The following is a 23,833-nucleotide window of genomic DNA, read 5'->3' as shown; positions in this document are numbered from 1 at the left end:
TACAAGGAGTCATGTAATAAAGTGCATTATCTTCCTTACATTGGACAAAAATTGAGTACATTGATAGTTCAGTAATGTTGGTGTCTGTTGACCAGGCGGCGGAGTAATAAGTTGAACTACTTAAGATGTAAACATTATCAAAGAAAAACTAGTTGATGGTGGCATAATCGAGTGGTTGATGCCATTACCCTCGGTCACTTTCTCGTCACCAGCGTGCGTCCAAGCGGTGCACGTAGCTCGGTTTTATTGCCTTGAATTCCTTCATGCAATCGTCGATGGTTCTGCACATTGCAATGTTTGAGTATTTCTAACATAATACACGTAGAGATAATTTTGGTCTGTTGCTTGAAACAATTTGCACAATTCTACGTTTGATACACTCTGGTTATAACCATGGAACTTCGCGAACAATTTCCTTTGCAAAACTAGAAGTGGAATTATTCATTAAGGAAGCATTATACAAAATGGGCTAATATTTAAGTAGGTAACATAATTCATTTTTATTTCAAGGTTTTATACAAACACGTCTTACTATAATACTACAAAAGCTTATGAGTATGGACGATTTTATTACAAGTCAGGCAATAACAGCATCAAATAAAAATCATCTAACAACATCATTAACTGCATAGGCTGTCTTTCCTTGTTGCAATGTCGCAAGGAAGAGTAAATGCATTGCTTATTCTTTGTTCACTTTCTTCCAACTCGGATTCCATTAACTTTTGGTATTGTCGGTTTAAGAAAATCATTGGCTTCTTATCCGCATTATAAATCGAAGCTTTTTAAATTTTGGTGGCAAAACAAATCTTTTCAGACTTGAGTAATTACTTCGGAATATGAGGAAGAATAAATTTCGCTTCGCTTTTTATTTTTGCCTTGTGTTAATCTTACCCCTTACCTGCAGTCAATCAAATGAAAATGGTTGATCTCAAACTGATGTAATTCAATATCAATTGTTTCAAGAAGGTATTTTATTTTTCAATCATGTCATTAACTGAAGGTGTTTTAATTATGGTAATGAACTTTCCTCCATTTTCCTCTGCTTTTTTTATTTCCGAATTTGAGGATGAGTCAATTTTAATGTCATTGTTTTCTTCTTTGTCAGGTTTGCTGTCACCAGCTTCTAGTTTATCAATAACTGAGAATGTCTGATCAACACTTTCAACAATATCATTTGTTTCAGAGGTGTCTATATCATTATCTTCAGTATTTTCTGAGAATATTTCATCGTCAGTTGTTCCTTCATAAGCGGGATTCTCGAAACCACCTTGATCACCGTCGTTGGAAGCATTATCTGTGTCCGCATGATCTAGAGAGTGCGTGTCCACCTGATCTAGATCATTGAGGCTTAATTTTGATGAGCGATTTTGTAGTGTAAGAGACAATTCGGACTTAAACTGACTGTTTTCGATTGGTTTGATTTCTGTTGGAGTGATTTCTGGCACGCCTGAAAAGTTAAAATCAGATGGACTCTGTACTAGTGTTGATGGAATATTATTTCTATATATGTCTCTTTAAAGATAAATTTAAATTATACCTAGTAGTATTAACATTTTTAAATAGTTACGTAAGTTTAATTAAGGCATTGTGTCCCGAACAGATGAAATGACAATCTGTTATAATAAATCATTTAAAAACGAACTATGAACGAAATATGCAAAATCCTAAATTTCAAACATCACATTACATGTAAACGTGCCGGAAGATAGATAATGGAAGGGAGAAGCAATAACGATCCTTCTATGTATAAGAATACAAATTCAGCACTGAAACTCAAAATCATTATTTGCTGAAACATTCATATTCCAACACCTATATCTGATTACATCTAAAATAGAATAAAATGGAAACCACTCGTCGCCCAACGCGACAAAAATGAAAATGGACGATTGTGGAAATGCATGCTACCCTTCATACCCTCTAGCCCTGGTTGAGCAGAACTCAATATATGCACATGTCACAAGAACCATAAAAGTTAGGAGACATCCACAGATGTATTCATAAGGCGGTATACATGGAATATTTAATGATACACACAGTGCAATTCCATTAACGTGGCGTATATAATGGGCTAAGCAAGCGAAACTGGTGTGTCAAAAAGAGTTTTTGTAATTACCTATTTCAGTTACTATGTGTTGATCCGTCTTAACATCATCTTTGGTTACTTCGGCTTCGGCGTCTTCATCATCACCTATTCGTATACAAAAGGTAATACATTGAATCTGATCTGACGTGTACGAACTGGCCATTATATTGTTCAATACTGAAGTTTGTGGGTGCTAGATTTATCGAAATTTTCGACAATGTATTAATTATGAATTTCTTGCAAATTTTCAATGCCATTTTTATAACCAGTTGCACGGACATTTGAATTTCTAAAGCATACGAAGCATACCGACGAAGTATGTTGCCGTTATCTCAATATCTAAAATTTATCGAATATTTAGCCAACTCTCATAACATGAAGGGATTTTCACGCACACGGTAAAGTATTTAAATCTTGACAGTTTTATTTTCTCTTTTAAATACTTGTTAATGTGCATGGGTAACGTTGCATTTTTACTAATACCGCTGTCAATATATCTAATTTTAAACATACCAAGTGCCAGGAATTTTGGACCCAGCACAGCCATCAGAGTTGCTCCAATAGGAGCACATATAATAATTGCCAGTACAGATATTGTTAGTACATCTGTACCGTACTTCACATCATCGGGATCAGGTTTGTCTGAAAGCATGACTTCAGCAATAGCCAGTCCACCAGTAGCTGCCTACAAACAGAGTTTAACAGTTTCTAGTAACAATTACACTTTTACACCGTTAGGCTTTTGCTCCAGGCAATACAAACATTAACTTATACATTTTGGTCCACTTCTGAAAATTCAAAGTTACACCAATATTCAAAATCAAATGCAACTGAACTAAGAATACTAGAAAATTCATATACCAAAATATATCTTTAGACAATGATATGTTGTTACTAGGAAAGTCCAAAATAGAGTACTTTATCAAATTATGGTTTTGTCTGTCTTTGTGGGACGATGGACGTAAGATACTTTCAAATTTCTAAAAGGCTTAAAAAGAAAAGCGTTCTATTCATAAGGTTAATGAAATTAGTAGACGAAATATTACAACAACCGTGGTTAGGAATACTTTAATCAAACAAATTATACCTGTACGGTAGCTTTTGAGAGCCATGTCAATGTAACAAACACTCGTTCTTTGATGTTAAAACCGGTTCCAATGGTAACGGTAAATGATAGCACACTCCTGACAGCAAGGCCAATGGCAAGTGTTGCAATACCAAGACCTACAAATGTGAAAAAAAGCAGTTTTAACAACATATCTTCTATTAAAAGACTATCGTATGTGACTAGAATGGTTCATCGGAACAATAATTGTGGAAAGGCCTAATGATATAGTGTTTATCTATTTGTATTGTCTAATATTTGTATTAAAAAGTGCATGATGGCGCTTATAACGTGAACTGGTTTCAGTTTTCCAAAGCTATTTGATACTCCTGTTGGTTTGTATTATGATCTGGGCATAAATTCTAAATATGACTTTACTGAAAGCAAATATGTCATATCATAAACAAATCGAATTCTGAAATTATAAAAGCAGAGACACCTTGCTGACTCGTGTCAAATACTGTTTAGATATTATCAAGAAATCTTGATATATTCTTGTCAAGTTATGTTATATCAGGAAAAATAAATAGTGGTAAATGTAATATCAGGAAATGTGGATTTACTAACCAGCGGTACTAGACTGAATTTTGCTAACATCAACAGCGCTACCAATAAGGCCAAAGAGAAAATGTTGTACAATTAACCAGGCCAAGGCCATAACGCTTGCAACTTCGTCCTGTAAAACAATATGCTTATGTTCAAATACGAATATATTGATATATCAGTGCTTAACTGTTATATAATAAAAATAACTTTTGAAACAATACTATTTTATCGATTTTCTAAATACTTTGATATTTGCGAATGGAAATTAAACGTTAAAATTATCAGTAATATATGATAAATTTCACAGTAATATTCAATTTCTTAGTAATATTTGATAAATTTCAAATTTCTCAGTAGTATATGATAAATTTCTCAGTAATATTTGATAAAATTTCTCAGTAATATTTGATACATTAATCAGTAATATTTGATACATCAATAACGATAAATTTGTTATAAACTCATATCAGTGATATTAAATGTACTTGTTCTATCAAACAAGTTTTATCAAAATTAACATTTAACGTCAGATATATCAGTAATATTTAATAAATATATCCGTAATATTTAATAAATATATCGTTATATTTGATACATCAGTAAAATCGGTTGATATATTAGTTATATGAGAAATATTAAGTATGTCATAAATGTTTCGTATTTCATTTATGTCTGATACTGTTGCATCAATGTAGTACATCAAAATGTTTTTAAATCACAAGCAGATAAATATTTGCTAATATCATTTCAGAGTTATAGCTATTAACGTTTTGAATAAACTTGGCAGTTTAACCTATATGTCTTTAAACATTGTTGAAATAAGCATTATAGGAAAAAGGATGGAGTAATGGCATACTGGTTCTCCTGGCTGCCTTCTCTGACGCCACTTGTACGCTGCTACCGTTGATGTGGTGAGACAACCTATAGGTCCAGCTCCCGAAAGCTTGATTACTGAACTACCAAACAGAGCTACCAATCCGGCACCAAGAAGTAACATTGATCGAAAGAAAACTTTGTTGACCTGCAGGAAAATATAATACTTGGGAATATATTAAGAACAGAGTTTATCTCAACCATATATCAAAATACTTAAGAATGAACTCGTTTTCTTTGTTGTCAGAACTCACGGTCACGACCATCTTGCGAATTTATCATTGTATATATAATTATGACACCCATGACTTTGTGTTTAAAAATATGAGAATAACGGTTGTTAAACAACACGGAACCCGAACATAAGATCTTATGTTTTATACTGTAAAACAACCTTGTAATTTTTGTTGATTTTGCTACACTATCAAACGCCTTCAAGAAACGTTCTTGTTTAATGGCTTTAACGCCATTTATAACAGTATTATTATGTCTGGTGGGCTAGTGTTACTTGATGCCTTACCTCGAAGCAAGCATACATGAATCAGACGTACAGGACGAATGGTTCAAACGTATTAGTAATTAAAAAGGGCTTGTATCAAAGTCTGACATGAAGTCGCCGTAGCAAGAACACAGTTATGACAAATACCGAGCTTATTTTTCCTTCATCATCATGCGGTGATAATTCTGACGCACAGCGATTTTATGGTGACACTAAATGATTTAGATCGCTATGACTAGTTTAAGAGATGCCTACGCATATCACTCTAGAAATGGGATCTGTTCTTTGACAGTAAACAAAACACAGTTAAAGGGTGAGCACATGTTTTAGACGTTGAACGTAAGACCTTAGCATCCATATGAGATAATAAAATCTGTAAAAAGATCCTTTGGAAGCAAAGAATGCAACCAAGAAGAATAATAGCAGACTCGGTTTGATTGAGTCTGTTCATGAGAGGTAATGAAATGTGCAACACCGCTCACGCCCCCTAGCACCGGCTTAAGCGGTACTTTATTACAAATTTGGTACGAACTGAAACGAAGAATAAATATACTTACGCAGTCCTTCGCGGGAATGTACCAGAGGAAGATGCCAGCAACAAACCCATAAATTATGCCGACAAACACACCGATAGGACCTTTGAATATTGTTACCACCAAATCACCTGAAGGTAAAAACGAATATAATTGTTGTTAGCTCGACTATTCGAAGAATAAGTAGAGCTATCCTACTCACCACGGCGTCGGCATCGGTGTCGGTGTCACACCTTGGTTAAATGTTTCGTACCAGTCCACATTTTGACAAAACCTTCTGAGATAAAACTTTGAAACTTTCAACGCCTGTGTAACATCACCATGTCCAGTTTTAGGCAAGAGTACATAACTCCATCAAGATTTTGGCTGAATTACGGCCCCTTTTAACTTACAAATCTTGCTTAAGTTTTTCGTACCAGTTCAGATTTTGTGTAAACTGTTTGACATATGAATTTGAAATTTTTATCACCTATTTATTATAACAGTCTCTATCTAAAGGCAAGAGTACATAACTCTGTCAACTATTTTGGCTGAATTATGGCTCTTTTTCACATGTCCACGTTTTGTCTACACTATTTGACATGTGGCTTTGAAACCTTGAACACTTATTTATCATCATGATTTCCATCTGTAGGCAGGAGTACATAACTTTGTCAACTATTTTGGCTGAATTATGGCCCTTTTTGGACTTGGAAAATAGGTTCAGTTTTCGCACAAGCCCACAATTCTTATTTATTAATCTTTTTCAAAATGTTTCATTCTTTTTTCTGTAAGTGTGTTGCACGTTATTATTGGCCGTATTGTACGCCTACTAGTTTCACGTTTTTGCTTATGCTCATTCGTAACATTTACACTAGGTTTCAAATATCCAACATAGATATAGTAAAATATTTTTAACAATGATCTCATTACTCTACAACTGAATACGAAATAACGTAATAATCCTCACAGTATTATCGTTAAAAACCATCAAAGGAAAATCCTTTCAAACACATGTGTATTGCAATTTATTCTTAGATAGGGTCAAGAAGTCACAACCTATTACTGATGGTCTGGTTACAATTGTTTTGAGATGTCCCCTGTAAATTATTTAACCACTAGTTATTTAATACATTAGATATCTGATAACCTTATTTCTAGTTTCTCAGTTATCTGATTTCTTTCATTATACGTTATTCAACAGGAATGTCAATCCTATTTTCTGGTTGACAAGAGGAAAGAGACTAAGATTATATTTCTAATTACTTACTGTCTGAGAAGATAATGCCAAAGAAAACCGAGAATCCTGTCACGCAGAGGACGTTGTCAAGGCCACCAGCAGCGAGAAGCATTGTGGGAATTCCCTTAGCAACGCCATATCGACGATCTTGCAGGCTGACAAGGGAGGGAACTGTTACAGCCGGTGATAATGCTCCCATAATGCACCTGAAATAACCAGGATAACAATAATTGACATAAAGTGAAGTTATATGTAACATTTAACATCTTTTAAGGTAGTTAGGCTTACAGCAAATTTTGATTTATGTAATATTGTGACAACTTATGTTTCATATAATTATATTTATTAGAATTGTATAATTCAGTGCAAATATGAAATTATATTATATGTACATGTCCGTCATATTATTCATATTATTTGTATGGGTCTATGACCTAATGGATATATGCAAATAAACTTGTTGATTAAACTTGTGAAAGTTGTTACATTTGCAATGGAACTTTAATTTATCCAACCTACCCTAGCATTAAGCTCCAAGCCCATGGAAAACCTAGCAGGAAGCGGGAGACTACCGCAGATGTAACTATTTCTGCAGCACACGGGATGAAAGCGAGGCGAAGCACCGCCCACGACAGTTTCTTAAGCTTAACTATATCCAGTCCTAGGCCTGCACGCGTCAAAATTACAGTCAATGCAACTTTCCTGAAACAAAAACAACAATTATGTCATCACATATAAAATATCATTTAATTGCCTGAATGATTTCAATGGATTCGCTCGAGTTGCGTCTTAGAACATAGACTGTTCAGTGGTATTTCTTTTGTAGAGGTCAGTTTTGTATAAAAAGGATTGCAGTATTAGCGGCAGCTCATATTGGTTTTAAATTTTTAAGCTTAGATATACTAGGGAAGCAACTTGGTATGTTTATTTGAATTAAAAGCTGTTTATTTTTCAGCGATTGTTTATGCAGGTATTTTTTTTTATTTTATATAAACTGCGCTAATTTACTGCTCTACAGCTCTCTTAAACTGAAACAAGAACTCGCGCCTTTGAAAGGATGTATGAAGATAGTGGTTATAGTCGGGGATTCGAACATGCGACCTACGCACATAAGCCGAAAGCAAAACACCTGTTCAGCAGTTGGTTAAACTAAATCCATGCACTAAAAGAAACAGATTCACTAGACTTACCTTAAAACTGCAGACCACTTCCCATCAATATTGTCACCAACACTTCTAATAACAGGTAAATTCCTTAACAAAAGACCCATTATTAGCATTCCTGCAAATCAAAATACACATGTATTGCGTTAGATATTTGTATTAAAGGTCGATAGTACGAAGCATATCTGACTTTTTTAAACAATTCTAGTTAAACACTGAATTTAAATGTATAATCAGTCCAATTTTACTTACTGACAAGTGGAGTCGAGCCTCATATGTTTGAAAAAAATATATACTTATGTGGCTTTTTTTTTTTTGGAACGGATATTTTGATCGTTGTAGAAAACTAGTTTTATGTGATCTATATTAGAACCGTTGGAATTCACATTTAATTGGTTTTTATTCTGTCTTATTTTTAATTTATTTTTGTTTTATTCCTTTTTTTTCCTTTTCTTTTTTATTTGTTTTTTTAAGCGGGTTTGTCAGATTTCGCCCAGTAAAGCTTGTGTACACTATTCTTAAGTAACAATAAGGCACTTTAAACTAAGAAAAATAAATGTCACATCATTGCATATATTTTTACATTTAAATGCAACGCAATCACTAGAATGTCTCTTACGTCGAATTATGTGCATTAAAATGTATCTAAATTAGCAGAACAGATGTTAAAAATTATTTATGTACAGTCAAAGCCATGGATCATTTTTTATTTACTATACTTGCTTGACCTCACTGAATTTCGTAGTATATGCTCGCACTTACAAGAAACAACATCCACTAAACATGATGTTTAATTGATGTACTGACAATTTAACATTATATTGTCTTATAAGCGATTTGTTATTAAAAGATGTTTTTTATTATCACATATGAGCCGCACCATGAGAAAACCAACACAGTGCGTTTGCGACCAGCATGGATCCACGCATCCGCGCAGTCTGGTCAGGATCCATGCTGTTCGCTTTCAAAGCCTATTGCAATTAGAGAAACCGTTAGCGTACAGCATGGATCCTGACCAGACTGCGCGGATGCGGTAGCCTCTGTGCGTTCTGATTGGCCAGTCATGTAAACAAACACAAGAAGTGATTATTTTTTCAAAATGGAATATTTTTACTGCATTTACAGTATTTCATTATACATTTTGACAAAATTTTCTACATTTTATGTGTATTGAAAAAAGGTTCATCAAATGGATTTCTCCCACCATGACAATGATGTAAACAGGGGGTCATCTCATTCACACGAAAATTACTTAAATAAAGTATCACTATTCATATGTTTTTCGTCCGATATGTTGGTGGAACTAAGATAGTTCTTGAAAAAAAATGTGATTGGATATACATGTTTCGATTTATGGAAGGCCGTACACGCCTTAACGTTATAATGGTAGTCTATGGGAAAACAATTGGTGTTCTCTAACCTATATAAGAGCTAAAACGTGACTCTTGTCGAAAGCCATCACAGGAAATGTTAATGGTCACAAATCTGTTGCAGATGATGTAGAAAGACGTTTTCGTACAAAAATAAGCGTGAAATTTGAATATTTTTTAAATTTTGGCCTCTTTGTTTGACAGGTGTGCCCATTTTCATCTGAGTTTTTGGACCAAAAAGGCTCATTTTTATCTCTGTTTTTGGTAATTAAATATGGCTGACAGCAAGACCTGTTTTATTGTCCGGGCATAATTTTTTGCGGAAATAAACAATTTATGTGGTCGATCGTTGTTTTTAAGTGATGGAATATGTGGCTTATGGATATTTGTGTATGTCTGCATACCATTTTGGAAATTTGGAACTGTAAAAATGGAAGTAAATACGGATTTTGCTGTGCGTACTCAAAATAGATTTGAAATTCTCAGTTAGCGGGAAAATTCTTCAGAGACAAAAGTGAACTACAGAACTGATATGGAGGTTTCTAGGCAAGATTTTGTTAATAGTTCGATTGATAAGAAGTTGACTTGTATGTTTGATGAACTCAGATCTATCAAGAATGAGCAAATTTCGTGTAACCATGGTATTGCAGTTTTTGAGAAAACGCTCACGGGTATGGACAATAAATTATGTCAGGTCATTCAGATAACAAATGTCCAAACCGATTTCATAAAAACTCTAGCGTATCGGTCTATAGATGTTGAGGCCAGGTCTCGACGCAATAACCTTGTATTCAGAGGATTCGTGGAAAATCGAGGTGAGAACTGTTTCCAATTAATCAGGGACTTCATGGATAATCACCTAGATATTGACCCCACACATATTTACCTTGCACGTGCGCATCGATTGGGTAGACCAGATACCAGAAAGCATATACAGAAAAGACCTATAATCGTAAATTTCAGGGACTATTGTGACACCGAGCTGATCATGAGTAAAGTCAGAATGTTAAAAGGTACCAATTTTTCAGTTGATTTCGATTTACCGAAAGAGATTCAAGAGGCCCGAGCACGGTTATGGCCTGAATATAAAAGGCTAAAACATGATGCACCAAAGTCCAAAACACAGATTGTATATCCTGCAAAACTCATCCAGGATGGACGCCTCGTGAGAGATGAACTTCCTGACTGGAATAAATATACTAGTGTGAGCAGGCTGGCACAGATCAGCAAAGTGGATGAAAGCATTAACCAGTCTACCGTTGAACATTTACATAGGAGCACAGAAGTATCTAACCTACATGCCTCAGGCGCCACTGATTCTACAAATATGCAAATGCAGACTCAAACACACGGTGATGTTAGTGTAAACCAAAGTGTATGTAACAGTGTAAACAACTTACCCCTAGAATCGCCCTGTAGCCCTCTTCCTACACAATTACCGCTCATAAATCCACTCATCCCAATAAGCCCTATGATGACAAGTATAAATCCAAATCCAAATCATATGGCACAACAACAATTGGCCGCATTATCTGGTATATCTCAGAATATAAGTCCGTTACTGTCCGGTGCGTTGCATCCATTCCCTGTTGTTTTAAATCCTAGCAGTGTACTGCCAAACGCAATCCAACAGACGATCCCACAACTCTATCCAACACAGCCACAAACACTGCCCCAACCGGTCACTGATATTAATACAAACCCCTCATTCTCCGTCAATATGGAAGAATCCTCTTCAAAGCATGACACAACCGATACACTATCGTGTTTACATCAGAAAAATATACCAGTTCCCATGCCAACAAACAATACAGAGCATGTAGCCCATCCACCAGTTGACGTTACTCAACATGTCCCCATTTTTGACAGTGATGAAACATGTGTAAAATCCATTGACCCAGAAATGGTGTGTATTGATAACCCCAGCACGAATTTGAAAACTAAGCCAAGTGTTTCGCCAACAAGAGGGCGTGCACGGGATGCACGTGCTTCTTCAAGGTCGGAGAAGCGTTCGCATTCCGCTATTCCATACAGGAGGAAAAGCAGTGTCAGCAAATCTCGGGTTTTCACCGAGGTTAAAAATAAACATTCTCTGCGTGTAGAGAAATCACTAGACCAGAAAGAGTCAACAGATGGGTTTTCCCCTACTGACCAAAATGAAGGTCATTAGGTCAACGAGCAGAAGGTCGCGCTTCGTTGTGCATTACTGAACATACAAGGTCTCGTTACCAAGCGTACGAGTAAACTTTCATCGCCGGAGCTTAGAAATATTTTTCAGACACATGATATTGTATTATTAACAGAAACGTGGACAAATGAATTTTCAAACTTAAGTGTTAATAATTTTGAGCACTTTGTACTTAACAGAACTGAAAATAAGCTGTCGAGCAAACGTTCGTCAGGTGGTGTAATTATATACGTAAGAAATGATTTTGTAACAAAAGATACGCTGGTTTTTCAGAGTCAGGACGATATAATTTGTATTAAAATCAGTGGTGATCGTGTATCTTTGCAAAATGATTTATTTGTTTGTTTATGTTATGTAATCCCTGATAATAGTACAAGGCAAGCTTTTACTGATTCACATACGTTCGATAGGGTATTAGAACAAATTGTCGGATTGAGCTCTAAATATGAAAATGGGTTCAATTTTATTTGCTGCGGTGACATGAACTCTCATACTTCCGACAGTCCAGATTTTGTAGCAGACGATAATATGTCACACATGAACGCCTTACCAGAAGAGTATTGTATTGATTCAGATATTAAGCGAAATTCACAGGATAAAGGGAGAATAAATAATAACGGTTTACTTTTGTTGGATTTGTGCAAACAGTCTGGTTTACGTATATTAAATGGTCGCATTGGTAATGACAAAGATATTGGTCGTTATACATATGTAGGGCACAAAGGATCAAGTGTTGTTGATTATGTTATGTGTTCACAGAACCTGTTTCAGTTTATAGAATATTTCAATGTATGCGACCCAAATATATTGAGTGATCATTGCATGATTGATTTTACATTGTCGTTTAATGATCTATTTATTTGTAACTTTGATAGAGATGATGCGTATGAAAATATTAATTCTAAATATGTATGGAAAGCCGAGAAGTCTGATGTATTTAAGGAAAGTTTACTTTCTGATGTCACTATCGGTAAATTGAATAGTTTTAATGACAATGTCTCTAATGTTACATGTATGAATGATATTGACAGCTGTGTTGAGGAACTTTCGAATATACTTGACGGAGTAGCCTCCCCTTTATTTAAACGCAACTTAAGTGCCAATTCTTGCAAAAATGACTATGTAGATAATAAATGGTATACATCAGGGTGTGAAGAAAAAAGGCTTTCATTTTATAATGCTTTAAATATGTATAGGTCTAATAAAAGTGAAGTAAATAGATTAAATATGGTATGTAAAAGATCGCAGTACAAAGCATGTATACGCAAAGCTAGACTTAATTATGACAGAAGTGAAACACAGAAGTTGTTAGATTCTAGAAAGAAAAATGCTAAATTATATTGGAATATGTTAAAGGGTGCTGCTGGAGTAAAAGATGCAAATATATCCCTTGATACTTTTGAAAAATATTTCAGGTCTGTTAATAATCCCGAAGACAGATTTTTTACCCCGGATGACGATATATTGTATTTTATTGAGCGATATGAAAATATGAGTTTAATATTATGTTTGAGGAACTTAATGTTCCGTTCACTAATTCAGATATTATTACGGCTATAAAACAGTTGAAAAATAATAAAAGTGGCGGTCCGGATTTATACTTAAATGAATTCTTCAAAAATGGCAAAGATGTGATAGTTCAGTATGTTCTTCCATTATTTAATAAAATATACGATATAGGATACTTTCCTACTGTTTGGTCTGAGGGATATGTCATCCCGCTTCATAAAAAAGGCAGTATCAATGATGCCAATAATTACAGAGGAATCACTCTACTTAGTACGTTGGGTAAGCTATTTACAAGAATGCTAAATAACCGTCTTTGTGATTGGGCAGAAAGTTATGATGTATACATAGAAGCTCAAGCTGGTTTTAGAGCAAAAATGAGTACAGTAGACAATGTATTTGTACTACATGGTTTGATTAATCATATTATTAATAACGGAACCAAATTGTTCTGCGCTTTTATAGATTTTAGTAAAGCTTTTGACTATGTTTGTCGTGACAACTTATGGTTTAAAATGATTAAATTGGGTCTTAGGGGTAATATCCTTAATATTATACGATCAATGTATGAAGGCATAAAATCGAAAGTCAAATATATGAATAAATTAAGTAACAGTTTTGAATGTCAACTAGGTGTAAGACAGGGTGAATGTTTATCTCCCTGCTTTTTTCTGTGTTCTTAAATGATATAGAAGACATGTATGTAACCAGTGGTTTAAATGGAATAGATGTTGACATGTTTAAAATGTTTCTAATTCTATATGCAGATGATATTGTCTTGTTTGCAAACAGCCAGTATGAGTTACAAATTAGTTTAGATATGCTGCATGAATACTGTAATAAATGGAAATTATTAGTTAACCCGCTTAAAACTAAGGTTATGATTTTTAGAAAAGGTGGGCGTTTACCCGCAAACATTACTTTTCATTATGGTAATAATACTATCGAAATAGTGGGTAGATTTGTATATCTTGGTGTTGTATTTACAACAGCTGGGTCATTTACTGAAGCACAGAATACCTTAGCGGGTCAAGCGCTTAAGGCTATATTTCAAATGAATAAATATTTGTATAAATTTACGTATATCTCTGTTAAACATAAACTAGATTTATTTGACAAACTTATTGTACCTATTTTCAATTATGGTAGCGAAGTTTGGGGTTTTCACCATGGTAAAACATTAGATAGAGTGTATATGCAATTCTGTAAACGTCTCTTAGGCGTAAAAAAAGGTACACAGAATGATTTTATATATGGAGAGTTAGGAAGAATGCCTTTACAAAATATAAGATATATGAACATTATCAAATACTGGACAAAATTGTTACAAGCTGATGATAAGAAATATGTTAAAAAGGTGTATTTAATGTTGTATCAAGATATCCTAGATTACCCACAAGAAAAAACTGGTGTTCATTACTTAGAGATTTACTTTATTCATTAGGTTTAAATGATGCATGGATATTTCAAACTGTTGGCGATGTACACTTATTTTTAGAAATGGTAAAACAGAGGATTAAAGATCAATTTGTACAGAACTGGCAAGCAAGGCTAAATGAGTCGAGCAGAGCTCTGTTTTACCGACATGTAGCTGTATTCAGGTTTCAGCCTTACTTAAACATATTGAATATCTCAAAATTTCGTATCAATTTGTCACGTTTACGTGTGTCATCGCATCGCCTTTGTATTGAAACTGGTAGATGGAATCAGCCTGTTAGTACTCCCATTTATGAACGTAAATGTACCTTTTGTGAATGTTTGGAAGATGAGTACCATTTTGTTATTCAGTGTAATATGTACGCCGATTTAAGGAAACAATTTTTACCCTCAAGATTTTGGAAAAGACCAAGTATGTTTAAATTCATCGATCTTATTAATTCAGAAAACACTGTTATAGTAAAAAATCTTGCAAGCTTTGTAGAAAAAGCTTTTGAATTAAGATCTCGTTTACTTTATATAAGACAGTAGTCTGTCACATTATGTTATATAACATCAGCATCAATACAGCAGCTCGAATGATAATCCAAATATTAACGTGATTTATTAACTTTATTGTCTCAGTATTTTGTATAACTATTATGCAGGTAAATTTCATGCACTTAGTATTTAGGTTTTGTAGCATTTCCTATGCATATGAATAACCAAGTTGTCTAATCTTGTCAGTTTTCGCATCCTGACAAGGCGGACTTGTCAACTTTCGCATTCGGACAAGATGGACAACATAATGGTAAATAGTGTGTTGATGTTATACATGATCTAGTTTGATTGTGATGTATGTTTTTTGAGATTTTCTTGATATTTTGTAAATATAATTCAGTTTGCAAAGCATTTTGTAAACAGATGCATGTCTCACTGTTGTTATCTTGTCAACTTTCGTTTTCGGACAAGGTTTACAACGTAGTGGGAAGTTTTGAGTGTTGATCTGAAGTAAGTTTTCATGTCTAGCTCTTCTGTATTAGTATTCAGATATTTAATCATATGTTTCAATTGTAGCAATAAGTTTATCAATATAATCATTTTTAGTATAGTTAGTATACTGACACTATGTACTTGAAGTAGTAGATACTATTATGTTATTAGTGCTCGCATTCAGGTACACAAATACAGAGTACATTACAACCGATTATATTTATTTTCAATTTCAGTGTCTCTTTCTGACCAGTCCGTGGCGATTTATTAAATTTCATTCTAAACCTCTATACTACTAATTGTCTAACGTTTTACTTGACGTTATATTTGATATGACCAATGTCTATATTGCTACAATCAATTGTATTACTAGTTATAAACTTTAAGTCACGTTTGATATGATGACTGTATATACTGTTAACTTTCGTTTGCTGTCACCATATACTTATAAATGCTGTATTTTGCCACATGGGTCTATGACCTTCTGGTTTGTATGAAATAAAATCTTGAATCTTGAAATCTTGTAATGTCAGAGAATGACCAAAATTAAAATACTTTATTTCTATTTCTTACGGAATGAATCGTATTTCAGCTTCCAAACAAAATCCTATGCAGATAACTTAAATGTTAGCGAAAAATTGCAATAAAATGACGTCAGGGTCTGAATCTGAGCCTGTAAATAGACAGGGGATGACCTTAGTAAACTGTCTATATCTTTCTTAAAACTAAATATTTCTTGATGAAACTTTGTAAAACAACTGGTATTGGATCGTGCTTAACAATAAAACTGTAAAATTGGAAAAAAAATGAAACGAAACATTCATCTATAATATAAATTACGTGACCCTAAACTGTACATCATAGGCATGTAATATACTTGTGTCAGCGCTACAAATGCTATTTAAATTATTAAAAAATAGTCCCTGGTCATTTTAATGAAGAAATATCTCCAGTGAGATTTTGAAAGTTTGCAATTTATTGTTATTTTATTACATTTTGATTATACCAATTATTGAAATCATGACATTAAAAGTATATATAAACAGTAGTATAAATGAAGCGTTACTTTATATTTTTTGGTACATGAAGGCTAGTAGATGGAGCATCTTTTTTAGCCTGCTCATACGACATTTTTAGGAAGTTTTTTTTACGGTAAAATGGTCTTTTTGATGGATCATTTTGTAAAATATGTCAGTTCAAACAGTAAATAGATTAGCCATATATAGAAAAAAGATAAATACGAAATGTTTAACCTCATAATTAGAACAGCTATCTGTCAAATCTTCAACGACCCAATATATGTTAATTTTAGTATGCATTTTCACCTAAAGTCTTCCGTCATTCTCTATATGCTGCTCCATATATTATACATATACATGTAGATACATTTTTGTAATTCTATTCATTTGACAGCTGCGATTAAGAACAATCTGTGGCGATGCAAATCAACTAACGTTATAATTATTTCTACACGACGTTTTAGTGCAGTTTATATCAACACAGAAGACACAACTTACGTAAAGCTGATAATTTGAAATTGTGTAAAATATTACCAGCCTGACCTTAAGAAATACATCTTAATCGTTTTTATTTAATTCGGCTGTTTAATTATAGGAATGTTTTTTAAGTTGAAATAGTCCATCCTCATTTAAGGAGCTTATCAACTGACCAAACTTCCATCAGCGATTATCGCCCCTACCGCTATATTAATAACTACCGTCACAAATACCACGTGACCATAAAAATCACATTGAAATGAAATTCAAGTTGTAACCTTATTATTTTCGATTTTTTTTTCTTGTTTTTATTTATTACCCACATTAGCCTTAACTATACATATATAAGAAAAGATGTATTAAAATCTTGATACAAATGTTTTTGATGGGTAGAAGGTCTCTGCACTGTAAGGGGAGATCACTGCGCTGGAGACTGATCGACTGACACGGTATAGAGAATAGTTGCTTTGCCCGAGGGAAGACATTAAAAAGCAATGAAAATGTATAGCACGACGCGACGGATTGCAAAACAAACCACAAAAAATGGGACCAGGTCGTTTAACCTTAACAACTGCCTGTCTGATAGCGAAACACAGACATTTATTTGATTTTTATACTAAAGAAGAAGAGTGTCTCATAATGAACAGATAGAATAGTAATGAAATGATATATTGTGGAACTTCGAACCATTTTGCCATATGTACTCTAGCTATACAGCGGGATAATTGTGAAGAGGGACATTCAGTGTCTGTTCTTTATCTAAGCAATGTACATGTACATGTATAATGTTGCTTCATGTATAATGTTTCTTTTTTTTTTTTATAAATACATAAGCAATATTCGTGTGATTAAGTATTCTCTTTAGGCGATTCGGAATTCTCCGGACGTAAACACAGTTCAACGTGCAAATGACGTTTTCTGTAAAAAAAACAACGTAGAATGCCGAAATGGCATATAGAGAAGACGTAATTTACCTGTTGTCATTAATAGGGATCGTAACTGTGTAGTTATTCGAAGATAGAATCAGATCACTCTATTATCAATTACTAGGTTTGTTAAGTGTCCTTCAACGGAAATATATGCGGTCAGTAAGATAAATAGGTGTTGGGAGGCAAGGCTTAGCAGAGTCTCCATATCTATAACACTGATTCCACATATTTACGTTGTGGGTCGATAATAAACCCTATAGTTAATTTGTTTTTGTTTTATTTACCACTTACTTATAGCCTAGAACGACAAAAAATTCTGACTTTCCACAGAAGTATAGGGGGTCATTATGTGACCACCTTTTAATCAGTGAAAATGCTAGAATCTTATGCCGGGTATCATTTACTCCCTAAAAGTTTGAAGCACCATTGGACTTGCGTTATACAACGAAACTGTTTCAGAGAGTGTACTGTATTGCGACTAAGAATACCATTTCTTACCTGTCAGAACATAAATAAGATATATAAATAGTAATTCAAAATTATAATGTTGAAAAATTCTCACCAAGCAGGGGAGGTAAGTTGATGAACGAGATAAGGTAGCCTCCAATAGCACAACAAATAAACAAAACAAGAAGGGAGAAATAATTGCCCCCTGGCAACGCCTCGGTATTTGTCCAAGCGTAAAGGATTATCCATACTTGTAAACATACGACTGCAAACTGGAAATACGAAGCTATGTTTCCATGCGGTGGTAGCATAAACCCATGCCGTATTTTCTGGAAAATATTTGCATTTTCTGGTAGGGGGTTATGTCTGGTAAGGCAGGGGATACAACAGGCTGTACAACTGTCCTGAAGTTGAGAACATCTACCGTCAGTGTTTTCATCTTGTTCAGCGTCTGCCTGTTGCGGTTTGACCTCGTGCTGGGCATTTCCGTTGTTAACATGGTCACTATTTGGTTTTACGTCACGTAGACGTAGCTCTAGTTTATCACCCATTCTGCAATGTTCTTGTTGTGGTCAAATACTTCTATGTTGTTTTATTGCCTAATAAAAACATCAAGGATATATTTTATTATTATCATAAATTGTTACACTGACACTGTCGTTTATAAATACACAAAAACGTAACTGGCGTGATAAATAATTTACTAGCGCACATCTTTTCAAGTTGAGTGTTAACATCTTTAATCTTCGAACGACTTAAAAGTATTACTTAAGCTTCTTGCTTCTCTTCTTTGGAAGAAAATGTAACATAAAATTATTGCTTTTAACAATTCAAGATTTTTAATCATTGACAAGACGTGTGTTTATGACGGACGTTTTGCTTTTTCAGTATTGTATACAGCAAACATGTCTGAATATAATTGCTGGTCGGCACAGAATTGCGATTCAAGTTATAACAAGCATGCAGCACTAACTTAGTTCAGTTAAAATAGTTTCTCTAGCTTAAAAAACTACAGCAAATATTTAGTGCAAGTCTAAATAAAAACTTTTTAAAATATTTTACAAACCCTAAAATTAATTAAAACACTAGTAGCTTCAAAATATTTATGTACATATATAAATACTATAATTTGTCGAATATCTTATGTAATTATTTGTTCTGTTCTGATTATCAAAAAAGTGTTTCTTTAATACTACTTCAAGAAATGCTCGGCGATATATGACCATTTTGTGTCGATTCGCCGTAAAACCCAACTCACTCACTCAAGAAATGAGACAAGAAAAATAACACATTTCAACAAATTTTGACAGTTTGATAGAAAACTAATTTGGACATGACAATTCTATGTCAGCTTGTTACTGTAAGCACTTTGATGACACAATTGAAGCATATTTAATGAGAATATAAACAGTCTAGCTGTCAATCATATGTGAATTAAATCTCTTTCAGACTGTTTGTTGACATGCCGACGTATTTTGACTTAGGTCATGAAATGCATGCGCTAGTTTTTCTGTTAACCCTGTAAAAGGGGTGCAGAATATCTTTATTTTACAATAATTGTATATGAGGAGTTGTGCATTTAGTTTTTACAAAAATGGTATCAAAACAGTAGAAAATCATCCCATTAATTCTACATAGAAATACCAGTGTACAGTGGGATTTTTTTCAATATGCCAACTAAACATTATATCGTCTGATAACAACTTTATAGCATGTGTTTATTTGGCAAATTCGGACATGTGCGTTGTATTTATTCATGTGTGTTTACATAATATGTTGATAATGCGAACATTGAACTCGCAAAAGGCCTTTATCATTAATGTATGTTCATTATTTTAGAAAGAAATGCATTTAATGTCAAAACAGGTCATCACTACAAAATAAGCATACGTCATCGATTACGTAATTTTCAAACGTATGTCCTTTTAAATCATTAATAAAAACATCGTGAAAAAATGCGTATCAAACTAATGTTTTTCCTATTAATGTGTTTTAATTTAGGTTTCCACCGATTTCTTATTGGTTGAGAATTGATGACAGGTAATGATAAACTATATACGTGTTTTGTAGGTGAATATAACCGACGCAAGTTTTGCCAACATCAGCCAGCTGGTAATAAATGACATTGTCATTGTACTAAATACAACTTCATATCTAGTTGCTGAAATTAATGTCTATAGCATAACAATGAGTGCAATTTATTTGTTTATTTTGAATATATAAATACATTAACTACACTAATATCATGACATACCATACATCAAATCTTGCAAGTGTTAAACTAATATACCGAGTTTAAACGAGAACGTTTTAAGGTAATTCTGCACGTTAGATTAACCGGGAGTAATAGCGTTACGTCATCTGTTGGGATAACGTAAAACTATAGTATAATGCCTGGACTCGGTATACGAAAATGAAAAACGTTTTATAAATTAATGACAACCACTAAGTAAATTATTACTTTGTTGTCGAAAGAAAAAAAAAGAAATTAAAATGTTTGACACGTTAAATGATTGGAAATAATGTGTTAAAATCAGTGTGTAATGTGCGGATCTCTTTAATCATGGGAACATATTTCAAAAACAAGAGTACCTATACGCGTACAATTTATTTCACCATATTATAGATCATATGTGTATTTATGACTCTGAGAAGTTTCATGGAAATCTACATCGTAGAATAATTTCTATATGCGCAAATGTAATTAAAATGTGATTTTTTTTCGATAGAATTTTTTCAAATCAGTCTAAAGAAAAAAATCAAACACACGATCCTATCTTTTTATTTGCTGAATTTTCTAAGTACGCTCTGAAGTTTTGTTTAAAAAAAACAGCGTTTTATCAAATTCTACATTGTAGAAAAAACTTTTGATTCAAACATGCAGAAGTACCTTAATATAAATATCATTCTAACATCAATAAAAAGGAAAAATACAGTGACATTTTTAATCACGAAAAAAATGCCAAATACTAGGATTTTAGCTCTAGAAAGAATCTTTTGTCAAGCAATTATTGTTTACCTTCAATTTATCCTTATTTTTCGAAACATTGCGTATAAAGTCAATATACATAGTGATTATTTTTATGTGATTTTATTATTTTATCTTATAACTCGACTTTGATTCGCAATTATACTTATGTAGTGTTTTAATTCAAAATCTGTCGAGATTGTACATTAATGTGACGAAAATATAATACAAAACTACTTTAAAATATGCACTGTTATTTTACAATATAATTAAAAGAAATTATGAATATAAATGCTTGTTAAATTAGCAGTAAATTTATTTCTATCCAGTTAACGAAATGATGGTCTAGTCACTGTTGATGGAAGATATGTTAATTGTTACTTAAGCAAAAGATAAGGTAAATTTGTAAATTATTGTTGAAGCAAAAGGTAGGAAAGGCATGTAACATATTTTTAGCAAAAGATATGGAAGATGTACATTATTACTACAGAAAAAGATATTAAAACTTGGCAGTTTCTTATTTTTGGGAACGTGCTTTTTTATCTAACGTTCAATATTTGATTTTTAGTTTCTTACATAAAAAATACTACAATTGTATTGTAAAGTCCAAAGTTTGCAGTATCTTATTAAAGCATCCAAAATAAAACTCTCAAAATTAAAGAATTGCACAATTAGTTTAATGTTGAAACTGTTTGCTGCCCATTTATAAACGTATCCAGAACATCTTCATCAAAAATGTTTAAAGGACTGTTAACTGATGTTACATTGACTTATGGTTCTTTTAAGCATCTGTTTGAATCTATGTAATTATATGTATCATGAAAAAGCATGAATAATTGTAAAATACTCTTGCCTTACAGATGATGAATTGTAAAGTGAAAACGTAAAGAAAGAGACTATTTCTTAGACAATTTAGTATCAATATAGATATCAGAATAATTGTAAATTTACATTTACTTCCAAATACGTTCGACAAACATTACATACTATGGATTAATATTACCTTAATGAAACTAACCTTCAAAAAATGTAATCCATTAGGACAGCGTCCAAAAACTTTACTCGCCCGAAGTAGCCGTTTGTTACCGAGGTAGCTTGCCAATATAATATTAAGATATGTCGCGCTACTGTCATGAATAACGTTCAAAAACGTCAAATTACGTCGCTTCACTGACCGCAACGGTAATTATTTCCCCATGTAGTACAGCAACAGTAAGGCCTATATTGTTGTCTTTACGTTTATTTTTGTGAGTAAACAATAAGAACTGAATCATTCATGTGAAGATGACTGCTTTATTATTGTTATTTTTTAACGTCGTGATCTGCTCACTTCCTTCTTCAGTTTGGACAAAATTAAATCTGATTAATTTCTTTAAAACCCTTATATATCAAATCACCGCTATCGCAGTGAAGAACTTCATAAATCGTTCATTTTTGTTTATGTTTTTCTAACACCGCTTTTAAAAAGACCAATGCATCGTTGATGAAAAGTTTTAGCGAAAAGAGCGTAAATTGTATACAAGGACACAGCTTAATTTTCTCTTTCTAAATATTGTTCGCAATAGGTGGAGTTAGATCACATTTTTGCTTGGAAGGAAGAAAGGGAAGTGGCCATACAGTGGTTAAAAATGATTAATAATTTCTGCATTTCGGCTCAACTTGATATTTGTTAACTCCGTTTACAGTTAGATGATATTATCCTAAATTTCTAAATTTTGCTAGCCTGAAAGGGAAATTCTCGTCCCGGACTCTCGCGCTAGGGTGAATTTAGATGGCTGTTCTATCCCAATTTATACGGGTCACTGGGCTCCTGCTTTAAATACATATGTAGTTATGTTTATATCAAAGTTTAATAAGTGCATTTAGATCCACAAGGCTATGAGTGTGTCAACATGTTAGTCGGTACTAGGACCACCTGACTTGCAAGCAGGGTTTGTAAGTTTAAGCTAAAGTAACTTCATAAGACAGTGTAGTGTCGTCTCATATATCAGATCTGCCATTGGAGAGACAGCATTTATAGCTGGGCAAAGAATATTTTAAACATCCTTCATCTTTATAAACAGAAACATTAGATACCGTGGAGTATATACTTTTACCCCTAGCAAATTGCTGCTGGGTAGACTGTTTGTTTGTTTGTTTGTTTGTTTGTTTTGGGTTTAACGCCGTTTTTCAACAGTATTTCAGTCATGTAACGGCGGGCAGTTAACTTAACAAGTGTTCCTGGATTCTATACCAGTACAAACCTGTTCTCCGCAAGTAACTGCCAACTTCCCCACATAAATCAGAGGTGGAGGACTAATGATTTCAGACACAATGTCGTTTATCAAATAGTCACGGAGAACATACGCCCCGCCCGAGGATCGAACTCACGACCTCGCGATCCGTAGACCAACGCTCTTACCTACTGAGCTAAGCGGGCGGGCTTCGCTGGGTAGACTGAGGGAGAGTGACAAGGTGTCTTGCCTAAAGAAACAATGATCTGCGGATCCAGCAGGC

The 23,833-nt window shown here is 33.6% G+C and overlaps 1 protein-coding gene across 1 annotated transcript; it reads right to left on the bottom strand.

The window, feature by feature from the left end:
* Positions 1-570: 570 nt before the first annotated feature.
* LOC123538836 (sodium/hydrogen exchanger 9B2-like) lies at positions 571-22,589 on the bottom strand. The gene is made up of 12 exons (XM_045323239.2): positions 22,356-22,589; positions 18,485-18,968; positions 8,052-8,142; positions 7,381-7,563; positions 6,892-7,067; positions 5,667-5,773; positions 4,594-4,758; positions 3,759-3,867; positions 3,174-3,310; positions 2,600-2,771; positions 2,117-2,191; positions 571-1,447 (listed from the first exon to the last, which is right to left on the bottom strand). Exons 2-12 carry the CDS (start codon positions 18,918-18,920, stop codon positions 972-974), a joined length of 2,127 nt encoding a protein of 708 aa, XP_045179174.2. The 5' UTR covers positions 18,921-18,968; positions 22,356-22,589; the 3' UTR covers positions 571-971.
* Between the last annotated feature and the right edge of the window lie 1,244 nt (positions 22,590-23,833).

The sequence above is a fragment of the Mercenaria mercenaria genome, chromosome 18 (assembly GCF_021730395.1).
Source record: "Mercenaria mercenaria strain notata chromosome 18, MADL_Memer_1, whole genome shotgun sequence".
In the NCBI taxonomy this organism is placed as follows: domain Eukaryota; kingdom Metazoa; phylum Mollusca; class Bivalvia; order Venerida; family Veneridae; genus Mercenaria; species Mercenaria mercenaria.
Note: the sequence above shows the minus strand (reverse complement) of the source record. Positions and strands in the feature narration are given on the sequence as shown.